Consider the following 18,981-nt stretch of genomic DNA (forward strand, 5'->3'; position numbering starts at 1 on the left):
AAGGCTGAGTATGCAAAGGGGAGAAGTCTAGAAGAGACTCTGGCCTCAGACTGTCAAACGTTAAAAAGATGTTGCTTCCTATGGCAACGAGAGTGTGAGGGAGTAGTCTCCCTTGTGTTCTATTGGTAAGAAAGTCAGTTAGTATGAGCTTTTTCGAGGAGAGCTTAGTAGTTATCAGAATATAGATACTTGTCATACAGTATTCTTTTCTATACACAACTCTTTTTTACTGAAATAAGCATAAAAATATTACATGATACAGGCACAAAGCTAGTTGCTGCAGCCTTAGTTGTAATAATGAAAACCTGGAAACCTGAACCCCAGTCAGTGGCAGGGTGGCTGTGAAAATGACCCATCCTAAATGTACACTCACCTATGTCCGCAACATAAGGTGGAAAAAATACAAAGCTCTACTTATGAAACCATTTTGGAAAAAAGAAAAAGAGGAGGTTGAGAGGAAAAGGAAACAGACAAAGAATGGTATGTAAACCTAGAATACCATGTGCTGTTCACAGGCTCGCTGGATGTCCTCACCATGTGGGGGGTAACTCAGAAAACACACACACATGGCCTGGAAGTAGAATTAGGAAATTCTGCAGCCGGCACAGTCACGACTCATCTCCCTGTGCTATCTCTGCTGACGTCTGTGCACCTGCAACCTTCTCTCTCCCGACCAGCCTCCGCTGCCCATTCATCACTCTGCTCCCTAGTGTGTGGGCTCCCCAGGGGCCGCGTGGAGAGTGCTCTCCGTTTGCTAGCCCCGGTGCACACCACAAGGCTACCATATTGGTAGAGGGATTTTGGAATGGCCAAGGTGTACATTTGGATTTGGTTTTATTTTTGTTATTGGCGGAGAATAAGATTCCATGAATGGATAAAAAACCAGGATGATCAGAAGTAAAAAATGCTAAAGGTAGAAAAGCTGACCCTCAGGTGGAAAAAGAATTAGAGTTTCTAATTATTTAAAAATCATTTGTCACAGGGGTCATATTCAGAAAAAGCCTAGAACATTTGGAGGAAATAAAATGTAGTAAACTTATCTCCCTTGGACATATTTTATTCTAAAATTGAAACTAATGTTAGTAATTCAATTCAAGTTATAATTGATGCAATATATGCAATGATCTTAGCATTTTTCCCTAGGGTGGATTATGTTTACTTTTGAAGAGGCTTCTTTCCCAATGAATGTGACTGAAATGGTTTTGATTTTTTAAATCCTTTATCTTTTATTCACTCTCAACTATACTTAATTTTTTAAAAAAAATTTAGTGGTCATCACAGCTTTCTATTAAAATAATTTTTTCTAAAATAGATTGATGATTCCAACCTTATTGGAGAGAAGGCTAGCATGACAGTCAGGAAGGTGAAGGAAGGCGGCTTATTCAGGCAGCGCATCCTCGGAGACCTGCTTCGTACACCCCGCCAGCAGCCACAGGTATTTTTGAAACTTTCTGCATGGTGTTTAACATAGTTTTAAGTGTCTAACCAGTTTGTGATACATTAAAGACCTGGTAAAACAGGAGAGATGACATCTTCATTTTCATGTGACTGTTAGTGTCAACAATTGATCAATTCAGTAACATTTCTTGTGATAAAAGAGTTGATTTTTAAACTGTACTACTTGCCTGTTAGGATTTGAAAATATATTCTTTCATTTAATCTTTACAGAAGCTCTGAGAAGTAATTTTTAATGTCACCACTTTAACAGTGAGGAATTTATACAGTATAAAGAGTTTGGGGGACTTTCCCTAGAGTAGGACTTGTTTTCCTTCATGGCAGTCAACCCCAGGGCATGATATGCACTTACTCTTCATAATTATTGTTTATGGTCCTGTGCAACCACCCTTCTCAGCCCCAGCGGGATATACATTTGGTAAGGCAGGGATGTCATCCGTTTTGTTCAGTGTTGTAGTCCTATATTCGAACATTTACAACTGTGCCTGATACAGAGTGGGCACATCTGCTGAATGAATGGATGGATGGATAAATGAAGTGTCACAGCAGAAAAAGTTCAAGTAGAAAGACTGTTATAAACATGCAAGGAAACAAACACCATTACATTATCATTCTAAATTCTATGCATAGTCTTCTTAACCATGCCACCCCTTTACCTGCGTTCTTCATCTCTGTGTTTTTCACTTGAAGGTTGAAGTCTATGTCAACGGGATTCCTGCCAAATGCTCAGGTGACTGTGGGTTTACGTGGGACCCCGTGACCACCCCTGTAGTTCAGGCCACAAGCCCTTCCCAAGGTAACCTTCCGCTTTTTAACTCGGATGTGGGGTAGAAGATAACTAGCAAAAATATGAATTCTGATCATGATGTTTTATATGCTAGTGTCACCAGCTAAGACACGCAAAGAGTTCTACATCGTGGAAAAAAATGTACCAAATTGGAAAGCTATGAAAAGATCATTAAGGACTTATTTTTGAAAAACAAAAACTTTTAGAGTTGAATTCACCAGTCCTTTCCTTCTTCAATTTCACAACATTAGAAGCATTCTCTAAAATTTCACTCTGATACGGAGGCGTTTTTCTTCTCTACTACCTAGAGTATTGATTGAAATCTTTAATCAAATGAGACCACTTCTAGGAGATTTAGTACTAAAAGGCTAGTAATGAGAAAGTGGCTATTTAGTAAAAGAAAATAATTAGGTCCTAGATTTGAGAACAAGAGAGAAATTATTGCCAAGAAGTCAGTCTAAGGGGATGCATTAATCCTCTTCTAGGGGAAGGCATGGGGATACCATGTCTTCATGATCTATGATTGCTTAAAAAAGTGTGATTATGTTTTGTGTCTGAGCTCCCAAGGACCAAAATACACATCAGGACTAAGGATTCTAAGGAGTGGCTCTTTCTTCAGTCAGAAAAAAAGCTCTCATATACTACAATCACATATTAAGTCTTGGTGGTAGGTAGGAAAATCTACCCTGACAAATTAGCCCCTTCTTCCTATGGTCCCTATTAAAACAAAGAAGGGGACAAGGGAACAAAATTAATTGTTAGAGAATAGGCAATATAGTTTTTCAAATCTTCTAAGGTTTCAAGAACAAAGGAATTATAGCTAAAGATAACTGCATAAGGTGTTTGCAAGTATTTTAAGGTAGATGTATATAATAATTTTTAACCCGTGCCTTTTAGTATAAGGTCAGTACTGCCAATTTTATCTGTGACCATAGCACTTGGGGTCATACCATTGCCTCTGTTATTAATCTAATCCTCTTGTTGACAGCCTTAAAATGATTGAAGTGCAATTATAGATCAGAAAATAAAATTTGAAATTTATGGTGAAAGAATATATTCTTCAGACTTTTTTCCAAAGTAACAGTATTAACTTTGGGTTAATTCATATTACATGGGGCCAAAACTTTCAAAAATAAGGATTTGATGAACTTTAATTTGTTTATAGTTCTTTGATATCTTTATTTTTTGCATCTGCCTTTGTATTTTGTAATGAATGTCTAGTTTTACATGTACTTTCTGAAAAAATTATTTCTTACTCAAAATAATAACCTGAATTGCTTTTTGCCACATTTTGATAAATTAAAAAATAATAAAAAGAAATACAAACAATGCTGTAAAAAGCACTCATATTTTCTTCACTGAAACTTAACAGCTGTTAACATTTTGTCATATTTACTTTGAATCATTGGATTAATAAATAAAATGCTATTGGAACAGCTAAAGCATCCTCCTTAAGTGCTGTTGCTAGTCCTAGTCACCTATAGACCTCCTCCCCAGAGGAAATCACCATCGTTAATTTTGCATGTATTCCTTCACGTCATTTTTAATACCTTTTATACATAGCACACAGTGATTTTACCAGTTTACATGTTTGTGAATGATAAATTACAGTGTAAATATCACTTGCATCTTACTTTTATCATTCATTTTGAGTAATATTTATGTGGTTTTGTGCATATCTAATTCATTGCTTTAAAACATTTCATGAATATACCAATCTGCTTGTTTCTCTGTTGATAGACATTTAGTTTACCCACAGCTCTTGTTTTTACGTATAAGACTGTTTTGAGCTTTGTTGTACCTGTACAAATCTCCCATTGCATACATGCTAGAGCTTCTGTAGGGGACATGTCCACACGTGCTGTATAATAATTGAGTACATATGTACTCAGCTTATTAGATGACCAAATTGCTGTCCAAAGTGGCTGTAGTTTCAGCAGGTATGAAAGTACCACATTTCCTACATGCTTGCCAATACTTGGTATTACCAGCTTCCTAATAATTTGGGTCAATCTGATATGCAAAAGAAGTTATTATTTTAATATGTCTGTTCCCTGATTAGTAATGTGCATGAGCAACTTCTTGAATGTTCCTTGGACATTGAGATGATTTCTTCTTTCGCAAATTGCTTGCTAATATCCTTTATCCACGTATCAGGGTGTTTTGTCTACTGACTTGTAGCTGTGTACTACATACTGTGTTTACCAATCCTGTGTGCATGTCTCCTTCCAGTATATCACTTGTGTTTTGTTTTTGTTTCTCATTCATGGCAATGTTTAAATCATTGATTCATTCTAAGTTATGTTTCTTTTACTTCATGATTATCATGGCTTTTGCATTATATTTAAGAAATTCATCTCTGTACTAAAGTCATTTGATTGTTTTCTTCTAAATTTTAGAGTTTAATTCCTACAGGAATCTTTGTTGTGTGTGATGTTATATAAATAGGGTGACCAAATCATTTATTCATCAAATCTGGACACTTCGAAGAGCTGAATGGGAAACCATTAAGTATAAGATGCTAGGACAGCAAGTGTGAACCGGCAGTAGCCCAGGCACTTGAGGATGGATGTCACCCTGGAGAGATGAATCCTGTCATATTCCCAATGGGAAGTGTCTATAACACTTATTTAACAGCTTTATCTTTCTCTCATGAATGTAAGATAGAAGCTCTGAAATTGTCTGAGTTACCATGTAGAAATGCTTGTTCAATTTTTTTATTGTAAGAATAATTTTTCTTTCCTGACTTTATCTCCTACTTTCAGTCAGATCACTAATTTCTATCAACACACAGATTCCAAATAGGAAGCCATGTAGGTAATTCCAGTGGGAAAAAATGTGATTGCTAAATGATTTGTGTCATTTCCCCCCTGCTTGCTTATAGGTTTACATCTCTTTTAGAAGGTAGGCTTATTTTTCTCTGAGAAATATCCAATTCCATAACAGCAGGTTCTTTGATTTGTCATCTTAACATTGTTATTTAAACATCATTTTCAGGATCCTATGAAGAAAACACAATTCTAACCATAGCAGGCTCTGGATTTTCTCCCAGTTCGGCTGTTTCAGTCTCTATTGGACCAATAGGTTGCTCCCTTCTTTCTGTGGAAGGTGGGTTCTTTTAAAAATTATTATTATTGAGCCTAATTGTCCTTCTCTAAGAGAAAGTAGAATCAAATACCATTGTTATCATATAGGGTAAACTATGGGGTTATGAATTTGGCAAGCTGCACTGGAAAAATGTTTTATCTTATTTTCTTTCTAAGATTTTATTTATCTACTTTTAGACAGAAGGGAATGGAGAGAGAAACATCAATTTGTGGTTGCCTCTCATACACCCCGTACTGGGGACCTGGCCTGCAACACAGGCATGCGCCCTAGACTGGGGATTGAACCAGCGACCCTTTGGTTCACAGGCCAACACTCAATCCACCGAGGGACAGCAGCCAGGGCAGATGTTTAACCTTTTTAATCTTTTGTTATGACCACAAACTAATCTTTCCACTGTTGTGCAGTGTCTTTATCCCATGATAGTTGATTTTCCTTCTTTTTTCTTTTATAAAGTGATTACATGAAATCTTCCCATCTTTGGTGTGTCTCTGGGACACAGAGACATACGAGTCGCTGCTCTGGCGTTCCACAGTCCCCGCTGCCACTGTGCTGACAACGCCACATTAACCATGCAGCGAGGGGGGCATGGCCCTCTTTCCTGACTTCTGGTCCAACAGAACCTCTGTCCATTAACGTGAAATTGAAAGATTTTTCACTTTTTCTGCTCTTGAAAAAATAAGGGCCATAATTATTTACTTCTCTAAAAATGATCTTTCCTAATCCTAGATGTATTTCTTAATTTTAATAAATTGAAACTACACAAGCAAATCCATCTTTCATATCATTTAAGTTGTTTTTCATTTAGACCTTCTACGCATGCTTTGCATCTACCTGTCAGTTTTGCACCCATATCACAAGTGCACACATACTGTCCAAATGAAGTGAAGGTGTTTTCACTGAGTTTTATCACCTTTTACATTAAAAACCAATTTTACATAATTTGGGACATAAACAATATATTAGACCAACATTTTTAGAATTGTTGATATAAATGATCTTGCAGATTTGGATTATTTTTATTATGATTCCCTCTCTCTCTCTTTTTTTGTTTACCACGGTAGCAATCAGGAGCAAGTTAGTTACTTTGGTTTCATCATTTGTTTATCTAACTCTTTTCTAGGAGTGTCTGATTTCAGGTAGGTTGTAGAGATTTTTTTTCTTCCATTAATAATTGAGTGGTTTTTTTCTTAGTTACATTTACTGGAGGTATAAAAGGAAGGCCCATGTTTATATTTCCAAATATAAAGTTGCAATAATTTGATTTCCTAAAAGCATCGGCTTTCTCATTTTCTTCTTTCTCATCACAAGAAAATGAGATCAAGTGCAGGGTTCTGAATGGAAGTGCTGGGCGTTTCCCGGTCACTGTGTCCGTAGCTGACGTCGGACTAGCCCGGCACGCGGAGGATGAGGAATTCCACTTCGTTTATCAGGGTCAGATCTCAGACTTCTGGCCTGGCTCTGGAAGCCTAGCAGGTAACAGTTAATTGTTCTAAACAAAGAACATCCAGTACACGTCCATCACTTCACTCTACTGTTTCTAGAACAGGGTGAATGGAGAGACACCGAAGCCCCCTCCTGCAGAACAAAGGAGCCTCCCCTTTAGAAGTCACAGTGATTAAATGGCTGACTAATCCTTTTTTTTTTTCCTTATGAAACACAAGTCAGGGTGACTGCTTATACTTACATCTTAGGTTATTGAATTAATATCATCAATTATTACACGTTTCTATAACAAGCTCATCAGTTATGTCAAGATAAGATTTATTAGTTATTATTCTGCTTACCAGCTGCACCATTTGTAACCACAGTCTCAGTGGAGCGACTTGACCCAGAAAAAGTTCCGGGAACAAATCGGAGACATGAAGGCTGAGGGAGACAACGAGAAGAAAATAGCTCATTTTGCCTCTTGTTTCATTTTCTTTGTGTTGTGTTGTTTGTTTGTTTTACCATGCTTAGTTTGGCATATTTTTGCTGGTTTTAAACTTTTGGGCATGTGTTGAATTTTTCTTTTACTTTATTTTATTCTATTTCATGGGGATTTTTTCCCTTTAGTTTTCCTTTTACTTAGAGGTGTTAAAATTTGAGATTTAGGAAGAGTCTTCATTCTTCCTCATGGTCCATCCATGGAATGGGTGAACAACTAGAAACAGCATATTTTCTCTTTAGGATAAAGAAGGTGCTAGGGAAAATGACAGTTGCTGCTGCTAATGTCCCCAAGCGATATTGTTTGCAAATCTGTTATTTCATTAAATTGCTTAGCCTAGTTCCTATACAGTTTCAGACGTCAAAGCTCAGGCTTTGGATAATTAGACCATTCTCGAATGATGAGTTCAATTATTGCCAAAGTTTCTTTTTGTTCCAGTTAACCTGCTGTTGTTGGGTTGTTTTTGTCCTTATGCAGGTGGTACTCTTCTGACTCTCTCTGGATTTGGCTTTAATGAAAATTCAAAGGTATTAGTTGGACATGAAAACTGCAATGTGATTGATGGGGATTTGAATAAGATAACCTGCAGAACCCCAAAAGTAAGGCATCTCATTTTATTCATGTATCTGAAATCTGAATTAAGGAAACATCTCCATAGAGGGTTAAATAAATTTCCATATTCACCTAGGAAGTGCAGAGTTTCAATTAAGCTCTTTAACAATTATTTCTTCAAGTTCTTTCTGTTAATATCCACCTACAAAATATTATTCCATCTTCTAGATACTTAAAATTAACAGCACTAAGGAAAACACACACAAACCAATATTAAACACCGTGTTCTATTTGCAATAATAGGAGTAGATACAAAGCAAAGATTAAATACATGGGAAGAGGGTATCAGAAAGAGTTTCACACGAAGAGTTGATGTCCTGTCAGAGCTTGAAGGATGAGTGGGGGTTGACCAGGCAAAGCAAAGCATGAAAAAGAAATTTAGTACTAATAAACAGTCTAAAGAACTCAGGGAAGAAAATTTAAACACTTTAGTTTTTAAAAAGGAACATATCTTACCCCTGGCTGCCGTAGCTCAGTGGATTGAGCATGGGCTGTGAACCAAAGTGTCGCAGGTTCGATTCCCAGCCAGGGTACATGCCTGGGTTGCAGGTTATAACCCCCAGCAACTGCACATTGATGTTTCTCTCTCTCTCTCTCTATCTCCCTCCCTTCCAACTCTAAAAATAAATAAATAAAATCTTTAAAAATAAAAAAAGAACATATCTTAAATGTGTTAAAGTTTCCATTTATTGATGAAAACTGGAATATTCCTTTTTAGATACCATCGTGGGTCTTTAATTTTACAAATAGAGTTAAAAGAAAACAAAGACTCCAGTTTGCTTATGTGCAAAAGAATGATGAATCCCACCACTAACATTTTTACAAATGTTGCAGACTCAGGTGGGAATTATGCAGTTGGAATCTGTAGGAAAAGTAAATTTAAATAAACATTGGACCAAATGATCATGAAGAGAACCTGGAGGATAAGTAAATTAAAGCTTCCTTTGTCCAAATTATGCCGTTAAGTGAAACAATTGGTGTGCATTAAGAAACACTAGATATAAAAAGTGTTTTTCCTAATTGGGAATTGTATATGTGCTGTGTCAGTAAAAGCACCAATTTTTTCAGGGGTCCAAGTGTTAGTCTTGGATTCTGGAAGTAGGTTAGCTAAAGATATAATAATGTGATTTGTCAGTGAAGAGGAATAAAAATTATATTTGAGTCTATTTTCAGGACAAAAAGTCAAAACTTTTTATATCTTGTTTTATCAGTTAGAGAACCACTTGTCCAAAGCAATTCAACTATATCGCTGTACCTTCAAGAATTCAATAGTATAGATCAAGGATGTCAAACTCATATTCACCGGGGGCCACATCAGCCTCACAGTTGCCTTCAAAGGACCAAATGTAATTTAAGCTCATTAACAGTTAAGGAGTAGTTACATTTACACAGTCTTAAAATTATTTTGGCCCTTTGAAGGTAACTGTGAGGCTGGCATGGCCTCCAGTGAAAATGAGTTTGACATCCCTGATAAAGATGCAATTAAATCAGTCAAAACCACTATATCATATAATTTTATCTAAAGAATTTAAACATGTAACTACATTTGAAAATAGGACTTTCTAAATATCTAAAAACTGACTCTTATGCATGACTTTTAAAAAATGTATTGTTGTTCAGTTACAGTTGTCCCACCTTTTTCCCCATCGCTCACCCCTACCCCGTCTCCCCACTCCCACAATCAATCCCCTCCCCCCACTGTTCTCGGTGCCCATGAGTCCTCTATTTGTGTTCCTTTGCCTGCTCCTTCCCCTTCTTTCCCACCTTATCCCCCTCTCCCTTCCCTCTGGTCACTGTCAGTTTGTTCTTTATTTCCAAGTCTCTGGTTCTATTTTGCTCATGACTTTGAAAGAAAACATTTTCAGAAGTTTATTTTGAAGAGTTCTGTTTGGTGTTAACCATGGATAGGTTTATCTCAACATTTAACATTTTCTAAATGTTTTATTTTCTCCTCTTATTTCAGAGAACTGAGGGTACAGTTGATATTTCAGTTATTACCAATGGAGTTCAAGCCACAGCAAAGGATGCCTACAGTTACGATTGTTTACAGACCCCAGTTATAACCGATTTTAGTCCAAAAGTGCGGACAATATTAGGTAAAAAATTCTTCAATAAGATCAGTTATTTGATGTATGTAAACCATTTCTGGAAAGGTTTTTGAAAGTTTCTCCTGTAGTTTTGTTTCTTAAAGCAAAACCAGTCATGAAATGTTTTTTGAAACCGTTGGTTAGTCTGTTTATTATTTCACTTTGAACATGCACAATAAGAGAAAAACATTAAGATTTTTAAAAATAATTTTGCCATTTATTTTCCTTGTGAAACAACTAAGCATGAATGTTATCTCCCATGTGGCAGCTGTTAGCTCTCTCACTGATGTTTCTTTTGCCTCTAAAAGTGTTAGGATTTCCTATATCCAGTCGAAGGGATGAGTTGGTTTACTTAATATGCAAGTTGCACACTACATAATAGGTTGAACCTCTTTGTGAAACTTTTTTTTTCATTTTAAATAATAGGAGAAGTTAATTTAACAATTAAGGGTTATAACTTTGGAACTGAACTCACAGAAAGCGTGGAAGTGTATGTTGGAGGAAAATCCTGCCAGGTTCTTCACTGGAACTTCACTGATATTAGATGTCTTTTGCCCAAGTTGTCTCCTGGAAAACATGTTATTGGTGTAGAAGTCAGAAACTGGGGTTTTGCATCAACAAGGTATGGCAATGAACCTGATGGCATTGTGGAGCACCTGGAGCTAATAATATCAGGATAGGGACAAATTAGTCATCAACCTTGTAATATTTCGTTTCTTTCTTTACCTTTCTACATCTCCTTTGGCAAAAGGCTCTGAGAATATCTTGTAAAGTGAATGTGACTCTTAGTTTTGAGGCCATTACCATTCAGGTTAGTTCATAAAATTCTCTGCACAACTAGGTTTAAGTATATGCCACATGAGTTTCATTCATTCGGGAAATACTTATCAGTTACTAGGGGGCAGGCACTTGCTCAGTGCTGGATTCAAAGTGGAGAGTAAGAGGGATGTGTCCCCCATCACAGTTCTACTGGGGAGGCAGATTTCACATGGAGGATTATATCAGTAACGTAACTGTACATGTGAAAAAGGCTGTGAATAAGAGCTACCGAGTGCTGTAAGCGTATGTCATAGAGAGAGCTCATTTTTCCTGAGGGAAAGGGAAGAGCTCTTTGAAAAGTGATAATTAAGCCAAGAAATGGGCAGGAGCTGGTCATCTGAAGGAGAGGGTGGATAGGCTCCTTCTCCAACTCTAACTTTTCTCGAAGCAATTGTTTAGTATTTTCTTCTCTAAAAGCTACTTGTTAACTGGTACAATTTTAGTTTGGGCTTAGGATGTTACAGATTTAGTATACGGAGAAAAAGGGGAAACAGAAATTTAGGGGCTAAGAAAAAGCAAGTAAAGCTGATGTCAGCGTGGAAGGAGAAATGACTGCAGGGACTTCTTGTGGGAGGCGCAGGCAGGGCAGCAGCAGTAAACACAGACCTTGGAGCTACCTCCCCTCCTCGATGCAAAGGGCAGAGCTGCTGGCCTGTGCTTTGGCATAATGATTTTTTTTTAAGATTTTATCTATTTATTTTTAGAGAGGGAAGGGAGGGAGATAGAGAGAGAGTGAGAAACATCAATGTGCGGTTGCTGGGGGTTATGGCCTGCAACCCAGGAATGTACCCTGGCTGGGAATCGAACCTGGGACACTTTGGTTCCCAGCCCGCGCTCAATCCACTGAGCTACGCCAGCCAGGGCGGCATAATGATTTAATGAGAGAATTGGCAGCATATGCACCAGGAGTCTGGGTTGCAGTTCAAGAAATACCAGTTTTGTTATGCTGTGAAAGTAAACAAAGTTAACACAAAGACTCATGCAAGTTATGGTAAGAGCTGGGATGTGGGAGTCAGTTCTATGTCAGATCAGAAAAGCTTTGTACGTTTTGATGGCCTCTTACACATTGTAGACACATTGCTTGTAACGAAGCAAAATAAATTTAAAACCCTCTCATTGCAGTAGTGGGAAGGGAGATCAGGACAAGTTTCTTACGAACACAGAGTGAAAAATTCAAATTAATTGTACAAAACTTTTATCACTTATATAAAATATATGAAATTTCATTGCTATTCTTTTTTTTAAAAGATTTTATTTATTTCTTTTTTAGAGAGAGGGGAAGGGAGGGAGATAGACATCAATGTATAAGAGAAACATCAATCAGTTGCCTCTCACTTGAGCCCCAACAGCAGACCAGGCCCAACCCAGGCATGTGCCCTGACGGGGAATCGAACCAGTGACCTTTCACTTTATGAAATGATGTTCAACAAACTAAGCCACACTGGGCAGGGCTCATTGCTATTTTTTTTTATAGATAGTGCTGCCTTTATGTTTTACTTTAATGAATATATAAAACATTTTAAAGAATTTTATGTATTGCTGGTGACCTCAGTTCTCATAACCATATTTTTCCCATAATGTTTAAAAATATTTTATCTCAAACCCTACCTGGATTTTCAGAAGTCTATTTTTCATAGTTAGAAACAATTATCTATATACCATCCAATCAAATTGAGGTTCATGGTAATTATCAGTTTGAAAAAGTATTGTCTAATTAAATATTCAATTACTTTATCTTCTTCACTGAATTATATATTGGTAAAAGTTTTCAACATGGTCCCATGGAAAGCTCATTGAAATGTCTATTAATTTTTCTTTTGCAGAGACAAGTTAAATGCTTCTATACAGTATATTTTGGAAGTGAACAACATGTTCCCACAGAGTGGTTCCTTATATGGAGGAACGGAAATCACCATAACGGGTTTGGGGTTCAGCACAACACCCTCCGAGAACACCGTGCTCTTAGGTAAGACGTTCATCCTCACGGGAGGGCCGGTTCATTTTTCCCAGCTTAAAGGATGTGCTGCAGGTGCTGGGTGATTCCACAGGCATGCTCGCTCACAGAAGCTTCATCTTTCTATTACCATGTAAAAGACTTAGTGTTGTTGGTTAAGGTGGTAAGGGAAACTGAATAACTGCTTTTGATTTCAAAACAGTAATTATTGTATATTTAATGTGCATGAAACACTTAAAGAGAGGAAGGCCTCTCTTCTAAAAATAATCAGGACTCAAAGATGATTACTATCAGAAGAATGTACCAAAAGCCTACTATATAATGTGGAGTTCTTGCAGGGCCTTTATTTTTTATTCATTATACTTTAATGAATTTATTTCATTATACTTTATTTCTGTAGCTTGAGAAATATTTGAGAATATTTTTTTACCACATCTTTATTTTTTCTAGGGTCCTTCCCTTGCAATGTGACGTCATCATCATCAGATGTCATAAAATGCACTCTTCCTTCAACAGGGAATGTGTTCAGGGTTACAAATGATGGGGAAGATTCAGGTATCAGCCATGGTTTATATATCGTAAATAATGGAAGCACTTACCCTGAAATTAATTTGATTTTCATTTATTTTATCTTTAAAAGTTTTCAGAGAATATGCATTACTTCTTTCTATAATTTGTTAATGGTATCTCCTTGACATACAGGGCCATGTATAGAGTGAATCAATGGTAGACTCAAGTCTCAAGTCTAGATTTTACAGTTTCCAAGTTCACTAATTGCTGTTCTGTTTTACTGCAATGTAGTACCTTATGAGTCACTGTAGTTTGTTATCAGTCATGGATTTCTTAATGAATATTCAAATTGAAATTGTATAGATTCCTGTATGCCTCTATGCCTGAGAAAAATTATATATATATATAAAGTATCAATGAGCTTTAAAAAATATTTCACATCCTATTTCTGAACATGTTGACTTTCTGATTTTTTTCAAATTGTCTCTTGATCATCAGTTTTGTTGCTGTGTGATTTATTTTTTTCCTTAGCTTCAGTCCTTACTTTTCATTATTTATGTTTATTTTTGTTCCATGTCTCAGTTATGCCCATAAAAGTTTTATGATGTTATTTAAAAAGATTTCACTAGTATATAAAAATGCAGTATTTTCTAAGATAATTGTTAAGAAGTTTTACTCCTATTTTCTTATAAAATGTGACTCTACTTTTGCTCCCAGTCCATGGATTAGGTTACGCCTGGTCACCATCCGTCTTAAATATATCTGTGGGCGACACAGTGTCATGGCACTGGCGAGCACCTCCCTTCCTTAGGGGAATAGGATACAGAGTTTTCTCTGTCTCCAGTCCCGGAGGTGTGGCTTACGATGGCAAAGGATTTACCAATGGCAGAGAAAAATCTGCATCCGGTATGTTTCCACTTTGCTCAGTGTTGCATCTTGCTTTCTTCCTTCCCCCCAGGTATAATAAAAAGATATTTTGTTTAGATTTAAAATCTGTTTGTATAAATAATACATACAAATACACAGAATGATTTTGTTGGTGTTTTATTGCTGTAGTAAACATTCACACATTTATAAGATATTATAAGTGAAGGTAAGCAAGGTATTTAATGCATTGCTGATGAGTTTCTGATATCAAAAATATCTTTATTTATTCTAGAAAGATAAACCAATTGAAAAATATATAGAAACAAGCAAAATACAAAGAAAATTGGAATGTATTTTTTAATCATACCAGTCTGCTAGCAAGCAATGAAATTCTGTTGATGGGAATCAGCTTTAAAATCTGTCTTTACCGTAGGGCAACTCTGTAAAGCATGCCTTTTAGACTGCTTATTTTATTCTGTACATGTAGCAGTTTGAAAATTTTTACTCGCAAGCACAAAGTAAGTGTTTTTTGTTTATCGTTCATTCCATGTTGAGTTGTTCTTTAAAATTTGGTAATTTATGCCAGATACAGTTTTCTAGAAAAGTTAATGCTGGATCTTGTCTTCCTGGAATGTAATTTCATTATACAAGATAGCTTTTTATAGCCAGTGAGTCATTTCCTCACTACTCACTTTCTGTTGAAACGTAACAGGCATGAAAAATAAGAACCTGTCATCTGCACGTGAATTTGAATTATCATTTCAAATTTCTTTTCAAAGATGCAGTAAGTGCTTGTATTTATTATGTACGATTGTATATTATGGCAGGTTCATTTTCTTACCGATTTACTTCACCTGGAATCCATTATTATAGCAGCGGGTACATTGATGATGCTCAATCCATTTTTCTACAAGGAGTCATTAACATTTTACCGGCTGAAACAAGGCACATTCCCCTGCACCTGTTTGTGGGTAGCACTGAAGCCACATATACTCAAGGTAAGGGAGTTAAAGATGGAAACCCTGTTACTATGGTGTCCAGGTATATTTGACCATTCTGGAGTAGAAGGCAGATACTTTGGTCTAATCCTGCCTCTGTCTGTTACTAGCCACATGACCTCGAATAGGTCTAGACTACTGAGAGTAGTATTTATTCTATAAAATAAGGATCATATTGACGTTATCCTGCCATTCTCCCAGAATCTTTGTGTGCCTCAAATAAGATATAATATAAAAAATGTTCCGATACTCAGTATGTGCCTGAAAATACATTAAAATGTGAGATGATATTTTCCCCATGGGATCTGGCCCTAGACAAATTGAAAATAAATTAATTTTATATTCACTCTCTACCCTATCACCTTTGTCCAGGTCTTTCTTTTAACTTCGTACTCCCTGGGACCCCTCTTATCTTTAAGAGAAAACACAAAGGTTTACCAGAATATAAACCACCTTGGTCAAAATAAAGGGTAGCGCATCCTGAAAACAGTTCTCCTTTTCGAGTATCATCCATGACTTACAGGCAATTTTTTTGTCTGCAGGAGAACCCGTGAATTTGCACGTGGGAAGTTCTGTGGAAGGCTGCCAGGCAACAGAGCCCCCGTGTGGTCTGAACAACACCAGGGTTAAAAATTCAGATACATTCCTCTTTGAACTTTCAAGGTGCTTTTCACCAACTATAAACAACATTAGTCCATCTACTGGGACAGCAAATGAACTGATCACAATTACTGGGCATGGATTCAGTAATCTCACATGTGCTAATAAGGTAAGACTGTAAAGATCTCGTTTTTACATCCATATATTCAATAAGGGGAAGACGTTTTGTCCATAATCTCATAACAAAATTTCTAACAGCTTTATTATGATATAATTCACATATCATACAATTCACCCACTTAAAGTGCACGATTCAGTAGCTTTTAGTATATTCACAGTCATGCATCCATCACTCCAGTCAACCTTAGAACATTAAATTGCCCCCAAAGAAACCCTATAACCCTTAGAAATTCTCCCAATCCCTCCATACCTCCCTGCCCTAAACAACTACTAATCTGCTTTCTGTCTCTGTGGATTTGCCTATTCTGGTCATTTCTCATAATTAGAATCATAAAAGAGATGATTTGTGACCAGCTTTATTTACTAAGCATATTGTTTTCAAGGTTCATCCAGTTGTAACTTGTATCAGACCTTCATTTCTTTTTATGGATGAATAATATTCTGTTGTGTGGCATTCACATTTTATTTATCCATTCATCAGTTCATGGACATTTGGGTTGTATTTACCTTTTTGACTATTGTGAATAGTGTATCAGTGAACATTTATAGACAGTTATAATTTAGTTTTGAAATTAATTCAAGATATACCTTTCTCAGTCCCCTAAACCAACTTTATATAAAAAAATTTGCACTTGTGTAATTTTTTAAAAAAATTTGTTGCTGATAATACAGAATTTAAGTTTATAGTAGAGAAATGTATTGACCTATTTTCATATTCATTTTACTTTCAGGTTGCAATTGGTAGCTACCCCTGTGATGTAGAAGAGAGCAGTACCAGTTTCATCATGTGTCATATTGACCCTCAAAACTCAATGGATGTTGGCATCAGGGAAATTGTCACTCTAACTGTTTACAACCTGGGCAGTGCCATCAACACTCAGTCCAATGAATTCGATAGGCGATTTGTTCTTTTGCCAAACATTGATGTGGTCTCGCCAAACACGGGATCAACTACAGGAATGACCAGAGTGACCATAAAAGGCTCTGGGTTCTCGGTTTCTTCTGCAGCCATAGAGGTCCTTATGGGTCATTTTTCATGCCAAGTTCTGTCAGTGAATTATACAACCATTGAATGTGAAACGTCTCCTGCTCCCCGCCAGCTGGTGACAGTGGAGCTTCTGATCCATGGAGTGCCGGCCCGGTGTCAGGGGAACTGCAGCTTTTCATACTCAGAAAGCATCGCTGCTTTTATAACAAGAATCTCCCCAAATTCTGTCACAGGCTCTGTAAAAGCTGTTATTGAAGGAGAAGGTTTCGGCACTGTCTTGGAGGACATTGCCGTTTTCATCGGCGACCAACAGTTCAGAGCAATAGATGTTAATGAAAATAACATCACTGTTCTTGTGACTCCTCTCCCGGCTGGACTTCATCCTCTCAGCGTTGTGGTGGGAAGTAAGGGCTTGGCTCGGGGAAACCTGAGTGTTCACAGCCCCGCAGTAGCATCCATCTCACCGACTTCTGGAAGCATCGGTGGTGGAACCACTCTGGTGATCACAGGAAATGGCTTCTACCCAGGCAACACCACCATCAGTATTGGGGATGAACCTTGTCAAATTATTTCTGTCAACTCCAGTGAAGCCTACTGCCGAACCCCAGCAGGGACAGCTGGAAGGGTCAGTGTGAAAATCTTTGTTAACGAAGTTGCTTATCCACCTCTGTCATTTACGTATGCCTTGGAGGATACTCCACTTCTCAGAGAAATTGTTCCAAGTGCAGGTATTCCAGGACCCACCTTTTTATTGTTTTGTTATCTTGCTATATTATTGTAATACTTCTTAGCATAGAATTGGATTAATATTTATAAATGGTTATTAAGATGTATTTTTATTTTTTTAATTTTTTGCTCTCTGTTCTTTAAATTTATTGGGCAGCATGGGCTAATAGGGTTGTATAGGTTTCAATTGTACTTTCCTATGATAGACAGTCTGCACACCACAGTGTGTGCAGACGTGAGATTTTTAGATGATCCCATTTAAAGTGGTTAATATGTGGGGTTCAAATTCAGTGTAGTCCCTATTTTGTGATTAGTTTTTTGCACATTCTTGGGATAAAGTTTTTAGTCAAATTCCAACTTGTGTTTTGAAACAAAATCCCCATTAACTTGACCTAAATTTCAAAATGAAGGAGAAGTAGATGGATCTCTATGGATTAAAATTGGTAATTAATTTATGTCATTAATGTTGATTGATATGGCACAGGAAATACCTGTTACCATTCACACATAGTTGATCGTACTAGCAGAATTTTTCAGAATACCTTGTTGCCATCAAACTACAATTGATTATTAACACAGCAGAATCCTTTGAAAGAGATCATTGGCTCATTTGATTAGAAAAAATAATAAAAAATAAAGATTTATTTAATTATTTGGCATGACTCATTTTTTTCTAAACTAAGGTAGGTTGAGATGTCTTCTTGATACTCTGTCATTATATTTTGCTATGTCTGATCATCTTCCAGCTGTTGGGATGCTTATTATCATCTGTAGAATAAATTCTGGAGAGGCAGCTGTAATGTAATGGGTGAGAACGTGGTCTTGATGCCTAGGTTCAAATCTTGGTTCTTTCACTTTCCACTAGTGAAACTAAATGTCATTGATAGGATGTAACTTAGAATGGTACCTTTAATAAGGAGCTCATTAAATGCTGGCCTATACAAAAGTCATTTTTAGTTTACATTACCAGCAAATGTGTCAAGTTTGGGTAAGATGTTTTCTCTGCCTGCAAGAAGTTTTCCACTGAAATATTCTTTGAGGCATCAAGTTTTCTCATTTTTTAAAAAGCAAACATTAACAATTGCAATAGCATACTTTATCCCCATATATTTACAGTCACTGCCAATGATGAGCTAGATACTGGCATATGTTCCTTATTTCCATGAATCATTTATGTTTCTTCTCTCTCTTTGAATATCTCTTTCAAAACAATATGTTTGATGATATAAGACTTTTCAAAAGTGAGACTTGAGATGTTGTATTTACTGAAGAGATAAGGCAATAGATCACACTTAGAAAAACACCTCCATTTGAAAGATGAAATAAAAAATTTAAGACCCCCTAAACATTTTTTAGCTAGTATATT

General features: G+C 36.7%; 1 protein-coding gene across 1 annotated transcript in view; it reads left to right on the forward strand.

Moving 5' to 3' along the window:
• Nucleotides 1-18,981, forward strand: part of PKHD1L1 (PKHD1 like 1) — a 136,823-nt gene that overhangs the window by 48,847 nt on the left and 68,995 nt on the right. The window contains exons 26-38 of the mRNA XM_045861274.1: nucleotides 1,313-1,435; nucleotides 2,146-2,251; nucleotides 5,240-5,350; nucleotides 6,659-6,823; nucleotides 7,752-7,873; nucleotides 9,850-9,982; nucleotides 10,400-10,595; nucleotides 12,616-12,758; nucleotides 13,197-13,301; nucleotides 13,974-14,162; nucleotides 14,951-15,121; nucleotides 15,664-15,890; nucleotides 16,633-17,617. Coding sequence (XP_045717230.1) covers nucleotides 1,313-1,435; nucleotides 2,146-2,251; nucleotides 5,240-5,350; nucleotides 6,659-6,823; nucleotides 7,752-7,873; nucleotides 9,850-9,982; nucleotides 10,400-10,595; nucleotides 12,616-12,758; nucleotides 13,197-13,301; nucleotides 13,974-14,162; nucleotides 14,951-15,121; nucleotides 15,664-15,890; nucleotides 16,633-17,617 — 2,776 coding nt within the window. The remainder of the gene's footprint in view (nucleotides 1-1,312; nucleotides 1,436-2,145; nucleotides 2,252-5,239; nucleotides 5,351-6,658; nucleotides 6,824-7,751; nucleotides 7,874-9,849; nucleotides 9,983-10,399; nucleotides 10,596-12,615; nucleotides 12,759-13,196; nucleotides 13,302-13,973; nucleotides 14,163-14,950; nucleotides 15,122-15,663; nucleotides 15,891-16,632; nucleotides 17,618-18,981) is intronic.

Source organism: Phyllostomus hastatus, unplaced genomic scaffold (genome assembly GCF_019186645.2).
Source record: "Phyllostomus hastatus isolate PE091 unplaced genomic scaffold, TTU_PhHast_1.1 phas_scaffold_21, whole genome shotgun sequence".
Classification (NCBI taxonomy): Eukaryota; Metazoa; Chordata; class Mammalia; order Chiroptera; family Phyllostomidae; genus Phyllostomus; species Phyllostomus hastatus.